At 34.6% G+C, this 20044-nt stretch overlaps 1 protein-coding gene across 12 annotated transcripts in view; it reads left to right on the top strand.

Moving 5' to 3' along the window:
* LOC118263566 (teneurin-m-like) overlaps positions 1-20044 on the top strand; it is a 432136-nt gene that overhangs the window by 369423 nt on the left and 42669 nt on the right. For all 12 annotated transcript variants that reach the window (XM_050705328.1, XM_050705326.1, XM_050705337.1 and 9 more), the window contains one exon: positions 5796-5834. In XM_050705328.1, the coding sequence (XP_050561285.1) occupies positions 5796-5834 (39 nt within the window). Of the gene's footprint in view, positions 1-5795; positions 5835-20044 lie in introns of those variants that run through there.

The following is a 20044-nucleotide window of genomic DNA, read 5'->3' as shown; positions in this document are numbered from 1 at the left end:
GGTCTTAATTAATAAAAGCAGGCCATATTCCCGGTAGTGGTGAAAATATGCATGAATTCAAAAAGTATTATAATGAATAGTCGAAGATTACTTGCTGTTTTGAGTGTAAGTTCCCAGTGATAGCGGGTACGCCTTTGTGCAAACGAGTAATTAAAAGTATAATATTCCATGTAACATTATTAATATTTCTTCGTATATTTCCATTTACTTTTCTGAGAAACAATATGTTCTGTATGTTGTGTGTCATCTTTTATGCTTACTGTATGGTACTTGTGATACTATTTGGCTGTCTCCAATAAAAAGTAATTGATATCGACAAATATCACAAGTAACTGGCACATGACACTTATAGCTTACTAAATGTAAACAATTTGTTAGAACCTAACTGCTTTTTCGACAATTTTATTTTTAAATAGCTACTTCCGCGCGGTTTCACCCGCTCTGCTTGGCTCCTATTGGTCATAGCGTGATGTTTTATAGCCTATAGCCTTCCTCGATAAATCCACTATTCAACACAAAAAGAATTATTCAATTCGGACCAGTAGTTCCGGAGATTAGAGCGTTCAAACAAACAAACAAACAATCAAACAAACTCTTCAGCTTTATAATATTAGTATAGATTTAATTTTACTCTATGCATATCCGCTGTTTCGTTTCTCCACGCTCCCCGCTCACACTCGCGCCCCGCACCCGGCTACAATTAAAATGCAAATACCCCGCCACTTGAGTTGCGCAAATCTTGCAAGTTATAAATTTTTCCAATCTAACTCCGTCCTTTGTTAACTAAGTCTCTTATGAATTCTAATGAAAAAAAGAAAAAATCTGGAATATTGCTAATGGATTATTTCACCTACCTTCTGTTTTTATTGGGATAACTTTTGTTCGCCGAAAGTGAACTGGCGTAAAAATTTATTTTGTATTCAAAATTATATTTACAAAAAGTTTTTAGCATGTTTCAATACCTTTTCATACGCTTATATGTAGATCTGGTCGTTTTTTTCATTTTTATATGTGGCTGTAGGTAGATATTTGCGCAGAGCAGGCTGTTAACTTCATTAAAATATAATGTACTCGTACAACATAATAAATTATGCCCTCAAAAATCGATAATCGCCACTCGAACGAATTAATTAACATCAATAAAAATCTCGTTAGCAGCCCTACGTAACAAGGTGTGCGGTCAAACAGACCCTCACTTTTAATTATCATTTCACACGAAGCTTTCTTATACGTATTTCAAAATCGAGTGTGTCACTTAACCCGTTCGCTGCGGGCTGTCCCGAGCCACCGCGTTTGGTAACGGCCGGCCATTTATGTCCAGCCCGGTATGGCAGCCGGCCCCGCGTCGCCATATATGGGTTCGAGAGTTGCATTCTGCGCTTGTAACGCGATACAATTGTGGTAGAACTTGGAAATTAATTTACAGCGCTCACTGTCGGGTGCAGCATCCATATTCGGCGAGATAAAAAATAGAATACTTAGTACCCGCCTCGGCGGCTGTTTACCAAATTGTTAAAACCAGTTTCTCTTCATCTGTTTCCAATATTTATTTCTGTCAGATTGACTCAAATGTGCACCTTTCTTATCATAACAGTGTTGTAAAAACGGCCATTAACGATTTGACGAGCCACTTATTACGAAATGTTCGCAGCAATCAAGCAGTCGATAGTATCCGAGCAGTTGACATCAAATCGAATCAACGCTATATCTGTTATTACTACCATAAAAGCACTCAAGTGTCGGGAGCGAGATCACTATCTAGTAAAGTAATATCCTTTTCGGCTAAGACCTACTGAACCTCTTATTGTCGTAAGGAAACTTCATATGGCAAAAAAGTTATGTGGTCTTGTCAGTCTGCGGCGGCCATAAATCATAGGGGGAGTGACGTTGAGACATATATCTACTTGTTGATCTAACTAGTACGACGTTAGAATATGTACAATAATGATATTCAGCTATGAGACGAGCTGGGAACATTTCCGCGAGTGTCACTCAATAGTTATCTTAGAAAGTTATGGAGACTTGCATATGTGTGTCTTCGAGTGGTGACAATGATTTGGAATATCGCGTCCTCGTTTTCCTAAAGTAGCAAATGAAATATGTAAAGAGTTGTGAAGTCCGCAATTGTGTACCGCAGTTCATAAAGTCGCCCGACATGGGTGTGGCCGGACCACCACACAATATACTTTATGGCATTGCGATAAAGGAGATAGGAACGATAATTCCTTATACAGTCGGTTGTAAAACCAAGTTGATAATTGAGACGACTCCCATATTACAGTCATTGCATGTATAATTTGTTTTCGCAACATTTCGTTGTACTTTATTAACAATGTGAGCACTTTGGGCAAGCCATTAAGATCACGAAAGCGATTTTGGCTCTTTACACGAAGGTCATAATTTAAATCATTCTTTAAGTGGACGTTAATGATTTTTATCTACATGTTGCCATTGTTTATGTTTAACTTAAAAAGCCACATACCTTGTCACTACATAGTCTATTTCTAACATATCAAATGTAGCAAAATGCCTTTATCAAACATCTGTGTGTCAAATTGACGCTATTTCCTGCGTATCGCAGTGCCAATAACACTCAGCCTGCATTCTCACCGCCGCCAATCAGTAACTTGGAGTAACAGCGATACTGATAAACTTTGACATTTTATCATTACAGTACACAATTATATTGATACGTAAATTTTACAGTTTCATTGACCGCTCCTGATTTATATCGCTATTTATGCGGTTGCAAAATTTATGACGCTGCGTCATTACATTTATAAATAGGCAGCCGATTGAAGAATAATGTACAAGCGTAGTTTGTTAATTAAAGCTCCCATTTTATAGCAAAATAAATTTAACATACTATTGTTTACTCAACGCCATACCATTTAATGAAAAAAGGCTATAATTCCCTAATCGTAAACGAAATGATATGCAAACAATTCTCTGTGTGAATTAATTGCTCAAACGTAAAATAAGGTTCATTAAAAGAATCGAAATTCAACCCTCGTTCGCTAAAACGTCACGAGTCGTTATAATTAAAAAGTAAAAATGACCAATTAACTAAGCGGGTGTATATTGAAAGTCCTATTTTCGGAGAGTCGTGATCTTATCGTACCGATCGGCTTCCGATCTGTCCGGACACGTGCGACGAATCACGACTAGTGACTCACGACGCGCGCTTTGTCGTCAGTTTTTGTCGCAATAGTTATTTATTGGTGTCGTGATCGGTCCGCGCGCGGTCACGCTCGCGTTTGAGGGTTAACTTGCAACGGATTGTTTTGATGTTACTATTCAATAAACTGTTTGATTTATTTGAGCTTTATGGCGCTTCATGGTCGTAATCGTGAATTGGTCGTTTAGACCGCGATCAATGCAACACAAAGGCGATCAAGCGGGCAGACGAGACAGACAATATGTGTTGTGTCTATATTGTCCCAATTTTACGTTCACGATTTTTCGTAACTTTGTTCTGTAAAAACAAAGGGGGTGAAGATTATTAGCAAACAGACATTCTCGCCCCATGCAAGGGAGTGTTTATTGCCATATTTTTAGAACCCACTTTAAGTGTGCAGGTCAACCTGCCTTCATTTTTACGAGAAAAGGGAATAAATGAAAACTAAGTACTTCACACTTCGACTGTCTCGCAATTTTATTAAAGAAGGGGGATCAGTGTTGCTTAAAATATTCGAGAACCTTTTGAATACTACATTTCCAGACTACTCGAAAAATAAAAATAAACCCAATAATAAAAATGGACATTCGAAAACAGAAATGTTTATCCATAAAATAAATTCTAATTTCGTAATAAAACCGTCAAAAATGGATCCATACATTTCAATCACCTACCACGGGTGCACAATACGAACGAAATGAGATGATGCGTCGAAAACTCGAAATGTTTTCATAATAACACACTCTACGTTTTTGTAAAGAAATTCACTCACCCTCGATATCGAAAAGATGCGAGTTCATAGAGCATACACAATGAAATAATAAATAGTACGGGCCCCACGTCTGGTCGTGGCATAAGTTATTTTTACACAAATACTCGTATGTGGAAATCGACGATTGCAAGTGCCTCTAGGCTTTTTGTTGTTTGGCGTAAAATGTTCTTCTTTCTTTATCTCCCTCTATTTGGATGTGGGGAATATGTTTTGGGGCTAAATTATTGGTGTGTCGGTAATGTACGATAAAAGTTCCTATAAAATATTGTACTATACTTACGTGTTTCATTCTTATAATGACAATGCGATCTTAATTTGAGTATTTAATACTAATTCATAATAGTTTCCAATCGATAAGTTTTGCAATGGAACATTTCACTCTACTTATTGCTCATGACAAAAATATGTTACAAAAATAATGAAACATACCTATATAAAAACGTAAAGTAATAATATAAACGACAGAAAATATCAAAAACTAAATACCTAAATAATATATCACAATATATGATACTAAAACAATACATTCATTTACAATCTAAATATTTTATGAAACAAAAAAGCTCTTCTGTGTATTACTTATTTATTTTAACTAAAACATAGAACTGTATGAATTGATTGTTATCGACGATGACACAAAAATGATGGCTTCCACTAAAACATTGATTTTACTAACGAGCTACAAAACTCTTCGAGTTAGCCTATTATAATTGAATCGATATATTTGTTTATTTATTCGTCAATGTATTTGGAACATTAATGTCTGTTATTTATTCATTGGAGATTATTTGTTTGTTTCTACACCTACGTAGATATTATTATAATGCGGTGCAAAGATTACTACGGGTTTAGTCATAGTAGACCGATTTTTAACAGGCACATAAATATAGTAAATAACATATGAATTTGGATTTTTTACCTGATTTGAGTCTTAAATATAATCTCATAAGATCTATTTACTTTTCTAGAGAAAGGTGAATATAAATAGTAGTACAAAGGCAGTATTAAATTATTTTTCACTCAAGATAAATACGCATATTTTTCCGACTGATACAAAATGTCAGGAGAGCGAGTGTCGGTACTGTCGCGCACAATCTAATTACTACATTATTTATTCAACCGTGAAATAATTAAAGCAATTACTGCTCATGGCGAACTTAAATCGTAATAATAGACGTGTAATGAACGAATTTAAATTTAAAACACAATCAAAGTGAAATCGTTTCATCCGACGCGACGCATCGTTTTACATGGGTACGTCAATTTATTTTAAACTGTTGTTTTTGCAAGGTAAAATTGTTGCTATTAAAAGAATAAAAGGATTTTTTTTCACAAAGACCATAAACGCTATAAATTATCTATAAACGCGATTCTAAAATGTTTTGAAATATTATCGTGTATCGTGTATATAGTCGATGTGTATGTGTATCAACGTAGAAGGGAGGTGCTAAATGGTACAAAATTTTAGTCGCTCAGACAGAGGCCGGGCAATTAACACGTGCCCACCATAAACCGGTTGCCATGACAACGCGCGCTTTCGGCACACAACGTTAAACAAACTAATTGGCTAGCGCTTTTGTCAGCGGCTGTACCATAGTTGTGTGAATGTAAAATGATGAATGGATAATAGTGTCCATATTGATGAATGAATATTTTATAGCAGGTTGGGACTTAAACACCTCTTTTTAATACGCTTATGCTGTAATTCTGTGTGATCGTCCTTTTATATCATTTCTCCGTATAGTGTGAACGGTATACGAGTACGTTACATTTTACGTACAGAATATTTCAATCAAAAATAAACCTGTAAACCTCAATTTTAAATATCAATTTCCTTTGTTCCAGGAATGCTGAGGTCCACATTCGACCGACCAGACCACGAACGTAAGTACAACAGAACCCATTCGAATACAAAATTATAACAATCCAGTGCAATGTATGAAAGATTCGTAGGGAAAACAAAAATACACGGTGGAAAATTTCACACAAAAGGCTTCCGACTGGCGTAATAGCTATCAATTTTTTCCCATTCCGCGGACGCAGTATTCCAGAGATCAGTCACTTTACACGGTAGCCCACCTGTCACTACCATTTGTTCCATTGAACTGTTCCCGAAAGAATGTGACGGGGATTAAGTGTAGAAGGAATTGAAATAATACGATATAGTATAGACGGTCCCATTTCATAGTTCAGATGTGGGGGATATTTTTAGCAGAATTGGTTTCTTTTTATGGTGTCGATTTTATTGGTTTTAAGTGTGAGTTATGCTGATATTAAATGTATATGGTTGCACTTATTAACAGGTTAAGAACATTATTGTGCATTTTTTCTATATCATTACCAGTCAACTACATCACAAATTAATTCAAATTACATTCAAAATCACAATATTATGTACAAATTATATTACTCTATACATCTTCTCCTTGTAATAAAACTTTAATATAATCTATACATACAAACATACACCACCACAATTTAATCAAACAAAAGATACAATCTTCGTTTACATCCCGCAAACAAAGCTTTCGTTCACCGTCAACGAAACACGTTAGTTCCGATAAGATTACAGCTCATTCGTCAACGTCACTGTCATAATTTTCGATCGCTTTTAATACGAGAACCGATGGTAGGGGGCGAGATAAATAATAGCACGGTTTACTACCAAACAGAGTCGCAATTCGTCGCATAAATCAATGAATTTACACGTTTCCTGCTGTTCCGTAGAAATATTGTATGCGGATAATATACTTGCTTGTCGTATATGGGAATCGAGGGAACTTTATTGGTTTAAAATATGAAAAACGAGATGCAATAACAAAAAGCAGCTTAAATAATAACGTTGTTATTAAAATTTACCTGTCATTATTATCATGTCCTTACAAAAGAAGTGCGTCACAGTTTCATTACGTCTAAAGCCGTACACTAATACTAGGAGTTCAGAAAATACATAGAGCTAAGCCACCAATAGCACTATGTTTAAAAGTATTGCTACGCAGCCACAATACTGCAGTGAATATTTATTTAAAACTCCACGTCTAGCCAGCACTACGTATTAATTTATTCATCCCTACAACTAGGCAGGCTTCTTTAGCAAAAACTTCTACTTTTCCACACAACTTTGCCGTACTGGCTACTTTTACAAACTTTTCCTGTTCATGCATTAACAGTCTTATTGCAAAGTATTAGAGTTCATTGTTGTGAGTTTAACATGTATTTAGAAGTTGGACTGGTAGTAATTATGTCAGAATGATTGATATTTTCAAGTATGGCGAGTTGGAACTTTGTGTAGCTATTTTTATTTTTGCTTATAATTCATGCATGTCTTAGTTGGTGTAACAAGGCGAAATCATAGCGGGTTATGCGGACTTCTTCTAGAAGTTACCCCATGTGATATACTTTAGTTATCATGTGTCCAAAGTTCACTGTTTCCTTGGTGGAGTGAGCAATGATATTGTCGGAAAAGATACTGGTTTATGAAGAAAAATGCCAAAGGCAAACAGTTCATTGCGGTCAGTCGCTCGTCTTTACAATGTATATTTTGTACTTAATTATATTTCGTGATAGGTCAGTGTCGGTGCCGCAACATACGTCTACTTGCCTGCCTGTATGATTGCTTGTTAACTTATTCGATCACCCAAATATTTCAATAACTAATGTTTCACACAAACTGCAAGTTACGAGCATGCTATAAATCATTTCACTACCTCCCATTGGGTATAAGTACGTGAGATATAATATCACTTTTTAATTCTATTACTAATACAAATAAAACCTCAAAACAAACTAAAGCCACAATCGAAACTACACCTCTATATCTCTTTAACCAGAACAGTAAAATAAATCAGCGACTGAAAAGTGAGTCTCGTTTTCATTAAAATATATCCGCCTTAGGCGAATTACCTAACACCTGGGTAAGTTAGAAACTGGCGCAAACTCCTCACGCTAAACACGAAACTTTACGTTGAAAATCACTAACTTGTACTTGCTATCTAACTAGTAAACAATCGCTTCGAACGTAATTTGCCGGTTATAGTGTAATGGGCTCACAGTTAGAAGGATTCTTGTCGAGTTCCATCTTGTTTGTCGTTTTCCATTTAGCGAAACTATGTTTCTCCTGTTAATTACTCTTCGATCTATTCGCTTTGGTATTGTTCATAGAAAAATGTGCGGTTTTGTGTATTGTATTCGTAATGGATTGTTGGATATGAGACTAATAACAAAGTAAATAAATTGCCTCGTAGAATGCTAGTGTATTCTCGCTTGTCGTTAACAGGGATCGCAGGGACTGAAACCAATGTTTGTTTTGTGAAGTCTAAAAATCAGTTACAGACTAATCGCATATGAGTTTAGAAGAGGTAATATCAATAACAAACGCGACGTTTCATTATGCAGATCTAGTCGAATACATTGACAGTTCCATACGCCTACCACATTCCCTCTTTGTCTCATTGAAACACGGAATTAATCAGCACATACATTGGAATAGGTAGTAAAATTTCCATTTAGGCTAACAGTTGTGAGCCAATTCAGCGTTCGCGTTAGAAGCCACGTTCTAAAGCGATGTGTTGGGTTAAAATGTGCACTGAACAGAAACATGTTGTGTGCTGAACATTAGTTTGTACGAAGTTGTACCATCATCATCACGCCTTTTATTTCCGAAATGGTAAACAGAGGTACACATTATAGCACGTAATGCCACAATGTACAACTTTTCACCACTTGTATTTTAAGTCCAATGTAATAGGGGTAAACCTATTGCCATATACTGGGCACAATTCCACACTCCGTGCTACTACTGAGAAATTTTCGAAAAACCGAAAAAAAAGTTTTCTTCTCAACTATCACCACACGTCAGATTCAAATGTGCATAAACCAGAAACATGCTGTATGCAGAACATTGTACATTCGAATTTGTTTGCTTAATCGCGTTACTGAGATATAGGTGAATGTGACACTCTTGTTTGTATGAAAATTTACTGCAAAATACATTCCCTAAGGGTTTGCGTTGGACGCTGTCGGTCCGGTTACTACTTTAATCTTTTCCCGGTTTTTCTTTTTGAATTTTGTGTGGTTTTGTAGTGTTGCATAAAAATAGCAACTGTTGTTTGATATTTTAGATGTTGTATTTAGTGTAACGACACGGCCTTTTCATGGACAATTATTTATTAATAGACTTGTAAAGTCTCATTGACAAGAGGCTACTAGACCTTTTTCAACCCACGCAAAACTGCTGACGAAGCTCTACTAAATACACAGTCCTGAAAAAATCCTTGTCAATATCTAACTTTACTTCTTTTCAGGTTTCTTATTCGATTGTTTAACATCTAAAAATAACCAAAGAAACAAGAGATAGCTTATAAACAAAGAATACTAGGGAAACACTTTTATTTCTGAAGCAATTATTCTCTCAAGACAGCCGTAGCTACGATTTATACAGAAATTAAATACCCTTTTCATTTGTAGGGGTAAACAGGAAATTTGTACGCGTTCCCGACGATATTGCGAACATTATCCTGTAGAACACAGGTAATTAGAACGATTCCACCTGATCCTTGCGGAAACCTTTTCATATACGTCTATGCTTAATATAGCTACTTACATGTACATACACCCCTATATACAGAAATATTAAAGGGGTTCTTAAGCCTTATATTATCCTCATAGCATTCTTAGATTATACTTTTATATTCCCACCAAAAAATATAACGTCATATGAACGAATCTCCCTATATTGATTATGAAATTTGATTTTCCTTAACCAATATTCTGTTTACGCGAATACCAAGAATTTCATAGCACCGGAGATTAATTTATAAAGCTCTCCTATCTAACATCTTATTAAAAACAGCTTTAAATGATCGTTCACAGAAAGTCCCCAATTTGTCTGAAATTTACATCTTTGAAAATAATGATGTCTTTGACTCAAAGATTAACGGGCGCCGTGATCTGTCTATATAGCATTCTGCATAGATGAATCTTAATAATTTTTCTTTGTAAAAATTCTCATTTCCCGTACATAAGTAAATCATTTCCCGACGTTGCCCGTTGCGGATGCCTCTCAGTCGATTTTACGACACTTTTTTATGTGCCAGTTTTGCTCGTCAAAAGTTCCATGATGATTAGATTGGATCCCCTGTTATCTTGAACATCTTTCGACTCAGGTGATATAAAGGCCGGCTATTAAGAGAAATGCTGCCCGTTAACAGAAGTACCAAAAAGTTTTATTAGGATTTTTAATTGAATTAGTCACGCTTTGTGATTTCGAAACTAGGTACTGCTTTTTGTTTTAGAAATAAATTTACTTTCAGAAGTCTTTTTTATCTGGATAACTGTAAAGTACCTAGGATTTTTACGCGTCCTTTATGAGACAGCCACTTTTAATTAATTTGAACTTGAAAAAGAGAATTAAACTCTCACTTATTATGTTGGATGTTTTATACTGTACTAGATTCTGACAGTGACTTCTGCGACCCAGGTTTCTCGTTTTTCCATTTCCTGTTGGGATTTAGCGTTATCCTCTGTTAGTGCTCCCCTACACCCTTTAAGGAACATACATGCGGTGCATGCTGTTTCAGCTTCCTAGGTCTAGTACTATAACTATAATAACTATGCAGACAACTCAGTAACGAAGAGTTTTATATATACAGAAAGTAGTCACCATGTATATCATACAATTATCTAGGTTTCATCAAAAGACCAGGTAGGGACGAGATTGTTTACAAAATACATTGTTTGTCTCGCAGAAAAACTTAATAAGAAAGTTATATAAGTCTATCAAAAGATACGGTATAACGTGAAAGTTGTAACTAAATTAAACAAAGTTGGGTTTATTTTTATAACGAGTTTAGAGCAAAATATTTTTGGAACAAAAATTATAAGTTTTAAGTTCGTCTCTGAGCTGTGTCACTAATCTGCCTGAGATGTTATAGTCCCAAGTGAAACTTTAACGCAAAATTGTTTAATTTCATCGTCTGAATTTCTTCTAGTTTTGCGATACATCCTCTTACCTAACTGTTGAATATTAGACTTTATATTGTACATAATTAATCTTCGTCATTAGGTATTCATATTCGCGACAAAACGTCCTCTCCTGAATATATTTTAACCTCGGTCCAGCCATTTCAAAGATTAGTCGGAACAAACAGACAGACACAAAAGTTGTAAAAATGTTATTTTAATATGTATGGCATATACCTCATATGCATGTAAGTGATTATTTCAATATTACAAATAGACACTCTAATTTTATTTACTAGCCTAGACTAGATATACTTTTGTGTAACCAGTATAAAGGAGAAAATGGCCGAAACATTTTCACATATAAAAGGCATATACCTACCAACATAATCTAGTATACAATACAGATAACTAATCACTTCTTCCAATCTCAATATAAATTACATTTGAAACTATCTGAGGAGCAGAGCTCGATGAAATTGTTCTCAATTCGTGTGTACCGGAGACGCCGCCCGATGTTTATCTTAGATTAATAGTATCAATATTGTAAGTAAACACTCTCCATTGTTCAGTTTGTATTCATAATAAATAACGCTTGACTATATTATTATTATTGTCCTCAGGTCCCTTACCTTCTAATAATGTAGTTAGAATTTAGGAGGTACATGTGTGCGTGTTATGTTTTGTGTTTTTGCTGTTGTTGATAATTCTGTCAGTCACCGTCATATTAGCAATTTCGTTAAAATAGATCGAAATGTGTTCACGACAGGTCCGTTCAAGAAAACATTCCATAATGCTGTCAATTTAACAACAGCTTAAAACGTTATTTACAATTTCGTCACAAAAGATTTATGAAAATCTCTAATTCATTGAAAGCAGTATCATTACCCGATTCCCACCCCATGTAATACACCGTTAATCTTACAATAACAATACAAAAACTCATTGTGAAGAAACTCTAAAAATACTTTTACAAATGAAAAAGAGCACTCAAACACAAACGACTACCTGAATCACTTCCCGTTTAACGAAGGACACTGTCGTTAAGTACTGAAGAGAAGCGATTTAACGGAAAAACTCAGTTATCTAAGTAACGATCGGGAGTTACATCACGAGACTACCGACGCGGCTTGCGCCGGCCCAGGAGTGAATTTGCATTATTTTTACCGTTTTAAACTGGTGATACTTGACGTCACGGAATTTCCTATTGTTATACGTGACAATGAGTCCTGAGTCTACGTTTTATAGTGACGGTGTTTTCAAACCATTTTTTTTTATATACGGATGAAAAATTACTTTGTTATTGTCGTCCGGAGGCGCCGTTTTTATTATTAAATTTTAGCTAAATCAGCGTTCGGGTGAATAGATTGTTCAGGTATGAGTTAGGTAAATAACTAGATGTTTCATTTTCATAACGTTTTCGTTGTGTATTGTGATTTGGTAATTATATCTACAGGCTAAAACTTGGCCTTCATTTCATTATACCTACATTTCCCAATCAATGCTGCGTCTGCTTCTACAAAACAGCTCTTTAAAAGCACATCACTATAAAGTCTATGATATCTAATCTTAATTTCAACGCCACCTAGAAAAAATAAAATTAAAAGACATTAAAAAAATCTCGAGCCAGCACAAAAGTTGTTAAAAGTCGTGCAGTTAAGATAAAGCGGCTCCCATTTATCTCACCTAGTAAAATTTTAAGATTATTATTATACCTTTCTTATGCAAATCGCGATCGACCATCATTCGTTTGACGAGTCTCGGAGATCACTGAAGCTGATTCTGATTTTGAGTCGATTTTAAAAATTGGTTTTTGATTTCACACCTTGATATTATTTTACTTAGCTACCTAATTTACGATTTTATATTCATAAACAATCCAGCTTAACTTAGAATTCATAGAACATTTACTTATTGACGAGATACTTTCATTAAAATGTAATAAAACCTTTCCAAAATGCATATAGACGTTGATAGAGCTCCATACAACACTATCAACAATATTAGGTTTAACAAAACCTACATCACATCATAAACAATATTTGAATATAGAACGTAATTAAATGGGAAAACCATTAATGCTTCTAGGAATACGAATCCAAAATTAATTAGTAACAAAGCAAACAGATTTCAGAAATTGAAACTAAACGCAAGTATAAAGAACAATATTCGATCACTTCCTATCCTCGTAATATCTCGCTACCTACATGATATTAAGTATCATACTTCTCGTTGGTCTGGTAATAGGCTTCATATCTCATTGATAATGGGGGTCCTGTCTTCCAGATCGTTAGATCTAATGCTCAATTGTCTGTCAAAAAATTAAACAGCAAACCTGACGTTATCATATCCCTTTAAAAGGCGTAGACCAAAATATTCTCAGTATATAATATAAGTACTACTCTTTACTTACTGGTCGGAGTAAACAAACACGATAAATTTATAACCTCTTCACCAGTAACTACGGTACTAAAGTTCCACAGAAAAGATCCTTTAAAAATTGATTATGCTGTACATCAATAGATCCCTCCCGAAACTTGAGAGTTCGAACAATACCTTATTGTTCTGAACAATTTGAACCCCTTAAATTATAAACAGTATTGTGCTGTATCACTATTGGCTCAGATCGTTGCTCCAGACGGTGAGTAATCAGTTCGAATCCCAATGGATAGCGTACATCGACTGCTTCGTTTGAACATTAAAGTAACAAACTATAGGGTGGAATGGAATGTAGAAGTTTCGATTTAAGAGCTCGACTCTAGACTATTAAAGGATAGTTTAACGTGTTGTATGGGTGCTAGCGGTGAGCCTCCCCGAAAGACGATAAGTATGTCTGAAACATACCCAATCTATCATCAATCTTTACTTAGTGAGGAAGTTGTTCAACACAAAATTGTTAATTAAACACAAAATCAAAATCTTCTTATAACAGAATTACTATTGACCTAAGGATAAACCTAATACTGCACCTACTTACCGTACACATAGTTTACCTTACATTATTATCACATGACAATAAAGGTGAAACACACTTATCGCCTCAGTTGCGCGTTAGGACTCACGCTGCGTTCCTCGACTTTATTGCTACTACCAGACCTTATAAAGATAGCGGCGAACACGACTAAAACAATATCGAGTCGTGATTTCACCGATAAAATGTAGGATGTAAAAATATCGACAGATATCAACGACTTCTCTAGTACGAAAATCCGTAGTCATCTTATTATTTACGAGTATAATGAAACTAGGTAACATGAGCTATCGTCATTGTAGTCTCTGTTCTAACAATCAGCTAACATTTTCACTATAACAGGATCCTTATTTCGTAAGGAATAGAGACGAGTTTCACAACGCCACTGAACTGAAGAGTTGACCGCACAAAAGTCAACGTGTTGAACTATGGAATTTACAGCAACTAATCCATCACTATTGAACAGAACAAAGCGTATGGTATCGCCCCTTCGCCCTCTACTGTAATATTTAAGCCCATATGTGGTATCCCATGTATCGTCAAGCCCCTTTGATAGTCCCATCCTTTGTATAAATTATTAGCTATCTCTAAAGCGCGATAAACGTTTGACCTATTCCAAGTGCTTTCATTTGGATACTACGTTCCTATACCTACATGATACATTCTCGTTTAGCCCAAAGAGGACTTTAAAATGGTTTGCAAACAGCAATTCTCACTGCCTTCCTTCACTTCTAATCAAAAACAGATTTTAGTATTGGACTGAAACTAAGTTGTTCTTCAAATCAAATGCTCGCCTATGTCTTGTGCCGCGGTCCGCGAACCCCACCGCTCGCCGCATTCGCACCATTTTTCGTTCGAAGATATTATTATGATCGCCCAAGGAGTCGTTTTCCGTACGCCCACTTATAATTTGCGAGTATCTGTTATCCTCTAAGGGACGGGCATCGCTCGATCTGCTTATATCCGGCTCCATGTTTAATGTTTGACCGTTTTTTTCAGTTATTGATATTATTTTAGGATTCGGCATAAGGATATATCATTTGGTAAATAAAAACGTGCGCTATATATTATAGTTGGAATTTAATATCGCAGGATATATTTTTGTAAATAACTTTTCTCTTTAATCTATTTTTGTCGTGGCATTTAATATTATCCACCAAAAGGTAAAAGTATCTCATCCCAAATGCCGCGTGTACGTAGCTTTATTTACTTTTTAAATAAAAAAGAAACAAGAACCAGTCGGTCGGCCACTCCGACCGTTACAAAACACCAAAAAGTCCCTTCATGCCAAAACAAAAAAAGAGAATTTCTCACGAGTTCCCCAATCGCGAAACTCATCTGAATTTCATTCCGCTGATCAATCCGTCCACCCGTTATTCTTAGGGAGTCACATCGAAACAATTTGTAAAACTCCCTAGCAAAATCCTAAAGCAAATAGAAAAGTATTTTGAAATATTTGGCGGAGTAAAAAAATACTCGGAAAACTTTATTGTGTCGGAATGAGAAATTTCAGTTTATCTTGCGACTGCGGACGCCCGGGGCAACGCGATAACTTCGTTTTGAACTTGTATAAAATAATATTATCATTCAGTTGGTATCGCTGTAAATAGGTATCTGCTATTGGTATCTGGTTGGTATCTCCGTGTAATTAGACGGGGAGGCAATTCAGCTCGCTTTTGTACTCGTTTATGGCCGAAGTTTGATTTCCAATTATATTTTAAACGGAGAATTGAAATGTTATTTTAAAATTTTAGTTCTTTAGATTGGTTTTCATTGATTTCTTTTCATTATTTTTTGTAGATCTGTAGTTAAAAAGTCTTAACAGAAACAGCTATTTGAATAAAAAAAGTTTGGTGATTACTGCTCAAACCTTCTCCGTGTGAGAAGAGGCCTTTGGTTAGCAGTCGCCACGCATAGGCAGTTGATGTATGTTTTCTGTTTTTCCTAGTAATGATATACGGTTACATATTGTACAAAAAGGTAATATTTTTCTTCCTATAAAACATTTAATTAAAACTTCTCCGAATTTCAAAAAGACATCCGAAGTAAAGGTTACATTGTATGACGTACAGTAAGCTTCAATTGTTGCTCTTTATTTTTATAGCTTCCCATTTCAATGCTATCTCTTTCGAACTCATTTAAAACTATATACCTGTCTCACTCTTGAACAAAAGTCCTAGCTAAACGTAAAATGCTTAAAGTTTTTATTGCTTAGAAAAAGTGGAGGCAAGTGCGAGCCGTATTTTATTTTATTTCTTAAGTTTTCTTCAGTAGTACGGCGTAGTTACATTGTCGTTTTAGGATTGAGATAACGTATTATCTGATGTAATCCTTAAATTTGTATGTAAATAATTACGTCTGCGTTTCCCCGAAAAGGGTCTAGTAAGATGAACTTACATAACAAGAACGTTTCTCAGTATGTTACGACAGGCCTCGTACCTAAAACTGGAGAACAATGTTCAAGTTCTATGCTGTTTATTAAAAATATAATAATACTTTGTTTAATCCGGTCAATAAACTGCTAATACCTACTTTCCATGACTAAATTAAAATTATCTTATTACAAAATCAACTTAATAAAGGAAAATTAGGTAAACATGTTAATATTAATAATTGTAATATACTTAACAAACGTATAAGGTACGCATTTTTTATGAAAATTAAAAAGTCAAGTTTCGGTACATCCTGTATAAATTAATTAAGTAACGTATATACATTTATTTTTGTATATTAGAATTTTTATTTCACTGCTTCTGTAGATATTCACGATTATCATTTCTTTGAAAAATGTAACAATCTTTGGATTATAGACTTACTTAAAAGTTAAATGTTTTCTCACTCGCTCGTCCCAAGCTCCCAAAACCGCAGCAACTCCTGTAAGCCAGGATCTATAGTAGATACAACACTATATAGTAGTGTAGTATTCTACAAAATTTATGAGGGCCATTAAATTAAAAATAATCATGACGTATTACTACATAATGTGAGTAATGATCCAAGTAATTAAAAACTATCTTTCTATAAAAGCACTTACAATTTGAGGCCAAACAATCTTTCACGAATTCCCCGATCAATAGTTTCCATAGTTCCTTTATTAACGATCACGATGGTAGTAAACGAAGCTACTTGAGTATTACGTTGCTTTGTTACTCGGTTCGAAGATTCACCATTTCTCCAACGTATAATATAATATGACCGATACCAGCGGTTTAATTTGAAACTTAAGTAATTGACGTCTCCTTCCTAAGATAGTTTACGAGAAATTTCATCTTCATTACAAAGTTACTTGGAATTAAATATATTTGTGGAAAAAATTAATAGTGATTTTGATTCTAGTGAGCCGTGTCCTAAGATATTGCCACTTGAGGTCTGGTTGCTTAGAAAATGCCTTTTTAAGAATACGTTGAGCTAATTTTATTTTAATGAAATGGCAATTTTGTTTTAAGGGCAATGACCGCTAAATATATTTATTTACGGCGAAGGTTGCGTTTAAAAATTCCTTTGTTCATTAAACTCAAACGAATTGTTGCTAAGGTAAAGATGGAAGGAGATTAATAAATTAAGGCTTAGGTTTCTAGGAACTATCTGACGAATTCCGCTTTCAAGCCTGAAATGAAAAGCCTTTTAGCAGAATTAATATTAGCTGTTCCAATAATTAAAGTACGAGAACAAACATCAAAGCTTTTAATAGAAAAAATATATAATTTTACATTACATTTATATTTATTTTTTTCTTATATAAATATACAGGAAAAACGCTTTGTTTACACACACGAGCCTGAGGATATAAAATTAATTTGTTTGTTGAACATAATAAAGGTACAAATATATCCATGTCCAACATTGAAACATTTTTTGTGATGTGAACTTTTTTCTCTGAACAACGGAAATGTACAAAGAAAAAAATAAAAATTTTCAAGCTCACAGTGAAGGCAAATACTATCAGAAATCAAAAACTACACATTTTATATTACAGTGACTGTCATGCGTGCAAAAGCATATTTATACGCATAGCCAGTTTAAAAAATTAAAACAAAGCAAAGCAATCATAGTCACTATTTCTCAATTGAAAGCAATCAAGTATTTTTAAAACACAACACACACACATAGAAATACCATCCATTATAAGCATATCAAATTTAAAGCAACTCACCCCCATAGCCACTATTTCTCAAATGAAAGAAATCAAGTATTTTTAAGACACAACACACACACATAGAAATACCATACTTTATTAGCATATAAAATGCTCTGTGAACTACTTACTTAAGTATGTATATGTTCAGTAATCTCTTCATTACAGTCTGGTTAGACAATCGTCCGTACTTCGGAATGGCTCCCTTTTTCCGCCCCGTACTACCGATGACTGCAAAGTTTTCTACTAATTAACTGGCTTTGGGGCAGCCGAGCCTGCTCCGGCCAATCTCTATATCCCTAGATTATACCTATTCGTTGTACTACCATCGCATGTCTTATTAACTTTAGTTTGCTTTTATGAGGATTTGTGTTGTATAGAAATTCGTGTTGTACTCAAATATGTACTTTATGTGTACATTGTTATAATAGGAAGTAATGTTGATACATTTCTTAAAATTCAAGACACTAAAGTGAAATAACCTAAATATCTTAACAATCGCTCATTCCAATCACAATTAAACTCAAGGAGAACTCGAATCAGAAAAACGTTAAACACTCATTCCAGCATTTATTTGAATAAAAAGATATTTTTGATCGTTTTAATAGGATTTCGTTTAAAATTGCTAGTCGTCAAATTACGCCTGTTTCGAGGGGGATGGTTTGTAACAAAACAAACTGTACATTATAATTGCTCCAATTTGCCGCGAGCACAGCGACGTGGCAGATTGCTAATGACGTCACACCTCCTGCTTGTCCACGACCAAGGAGGATTTACACGAGACGAGACGCTTTAAATGTTCCTTTTTTAATTTTTGTTGAAGGTCCTCTTTACTCTCAAATGTTTTTGACATTTAATGAGAACTGTCATTTTTCTTTTTTTTAATAATCAGTGTTAGGTATTTTATATTTTGTTTATGAAATCGGTTCAAGTATTGCTAAAGCTAACAATTTCATGCAATGTTTGTATTTCCCAATAATTTATTAAGTCTTCTTGTTAAAGGATTCTTTGAAAGTTATATTTGTGTTGTAAAGGTCAAGTCTATCAAGTTTTACCATCGAACAGAACATTGTTTGGTAAAAACATATTTTTAACAAAAGTTACATTTTCACAATCTAATTCTGTTAATAGCTCGTCGGATTCGAGTTTCATTTTAATCGAATGATAATTGAAAAATGTTAAACATTTCATTTGTTTAATAAAAAAAGTAATAGCTTTTATTGTATTAATTAAAACGATATTCTCCATTGTGTCCGGTTCGTGTCCGGTTAATAAATAAATAGAGCGGTTAATGTGTCCGGTTTCATAAATAAATCAACGTTTCGACTTGGACATGTGCGGTACATTTTTGTTTTACAAAAGGAATACAAGGGAGATTTCAAATCAAATCCCGGGAGTGTTAAACCGGAAAAATGATGGAATACATTTGCTGTACTGTACGCCATTTATTGAATATCTCTCTAAAGCTATGTGCATATTTATTACCATTGTTTATTTTAATCCAAACTTTAAATACTGCTATTTAAAATGTATACTAGCTTTTATTTCATTTATGTGAAAATAGGAAATAATTGAATACTGCAAATAGAAATCATAAACACAAAATTGTAAAATCATAACCATATTTTTATTTCAATAGCCATAATCGTGTCGATGCCGTCTCGTGGTCGTGTCGTTCAGTATGAAAGGGTGTCTACCTTGGCCACAATTAACGCGCGCTTCAAGTTTTCTTCCGAGAGGGAAATAATTACGATTGAGTTGAGTTTCGCTATCCGACGCCGGGCCAGCCTGTGCCATAATTGGTGCTTAAACAGAGAATTCAATTTTCGATAACATTTCGAACCAAAATCTATAGGAATCAATTCCGATTGGAAAATTTCCAGAAGGTACTTAGTAGTTCGAATTTCGATTTTCTGTTTTCAATTTTTGTGCGGTTTTCGTCGAATGTATTAAAAGGTTTTTAGGTGTTTCCTGTGATGATTCTAAAGGAAAAAATATGTTATTAAATGGCGGAAAATGTGAATGAGG

Source organism: Spodoptera frugiperda, chromosome 27, assembly GCF_023101765.2.
Source record: "Spodoptera frugiperda isolate SF20-4 chromosome 27, AGI-APGP_CSIRO_Sfru_2.0, whole genome shotgun sequence".
In the NCBI taxonomy this organism is placed as follows: domain Eukaryota; kingdom Metazoa; phylum Arthropoda; class Insecta; order Lepidoptera; family Noctuidae; genus Spodoptera; species Spodoptera frugiperda.
Note: the sequence above shows the minus strand (reverse complement) of the source record. Positions and strands in the feature narration are given on the sequence as shown.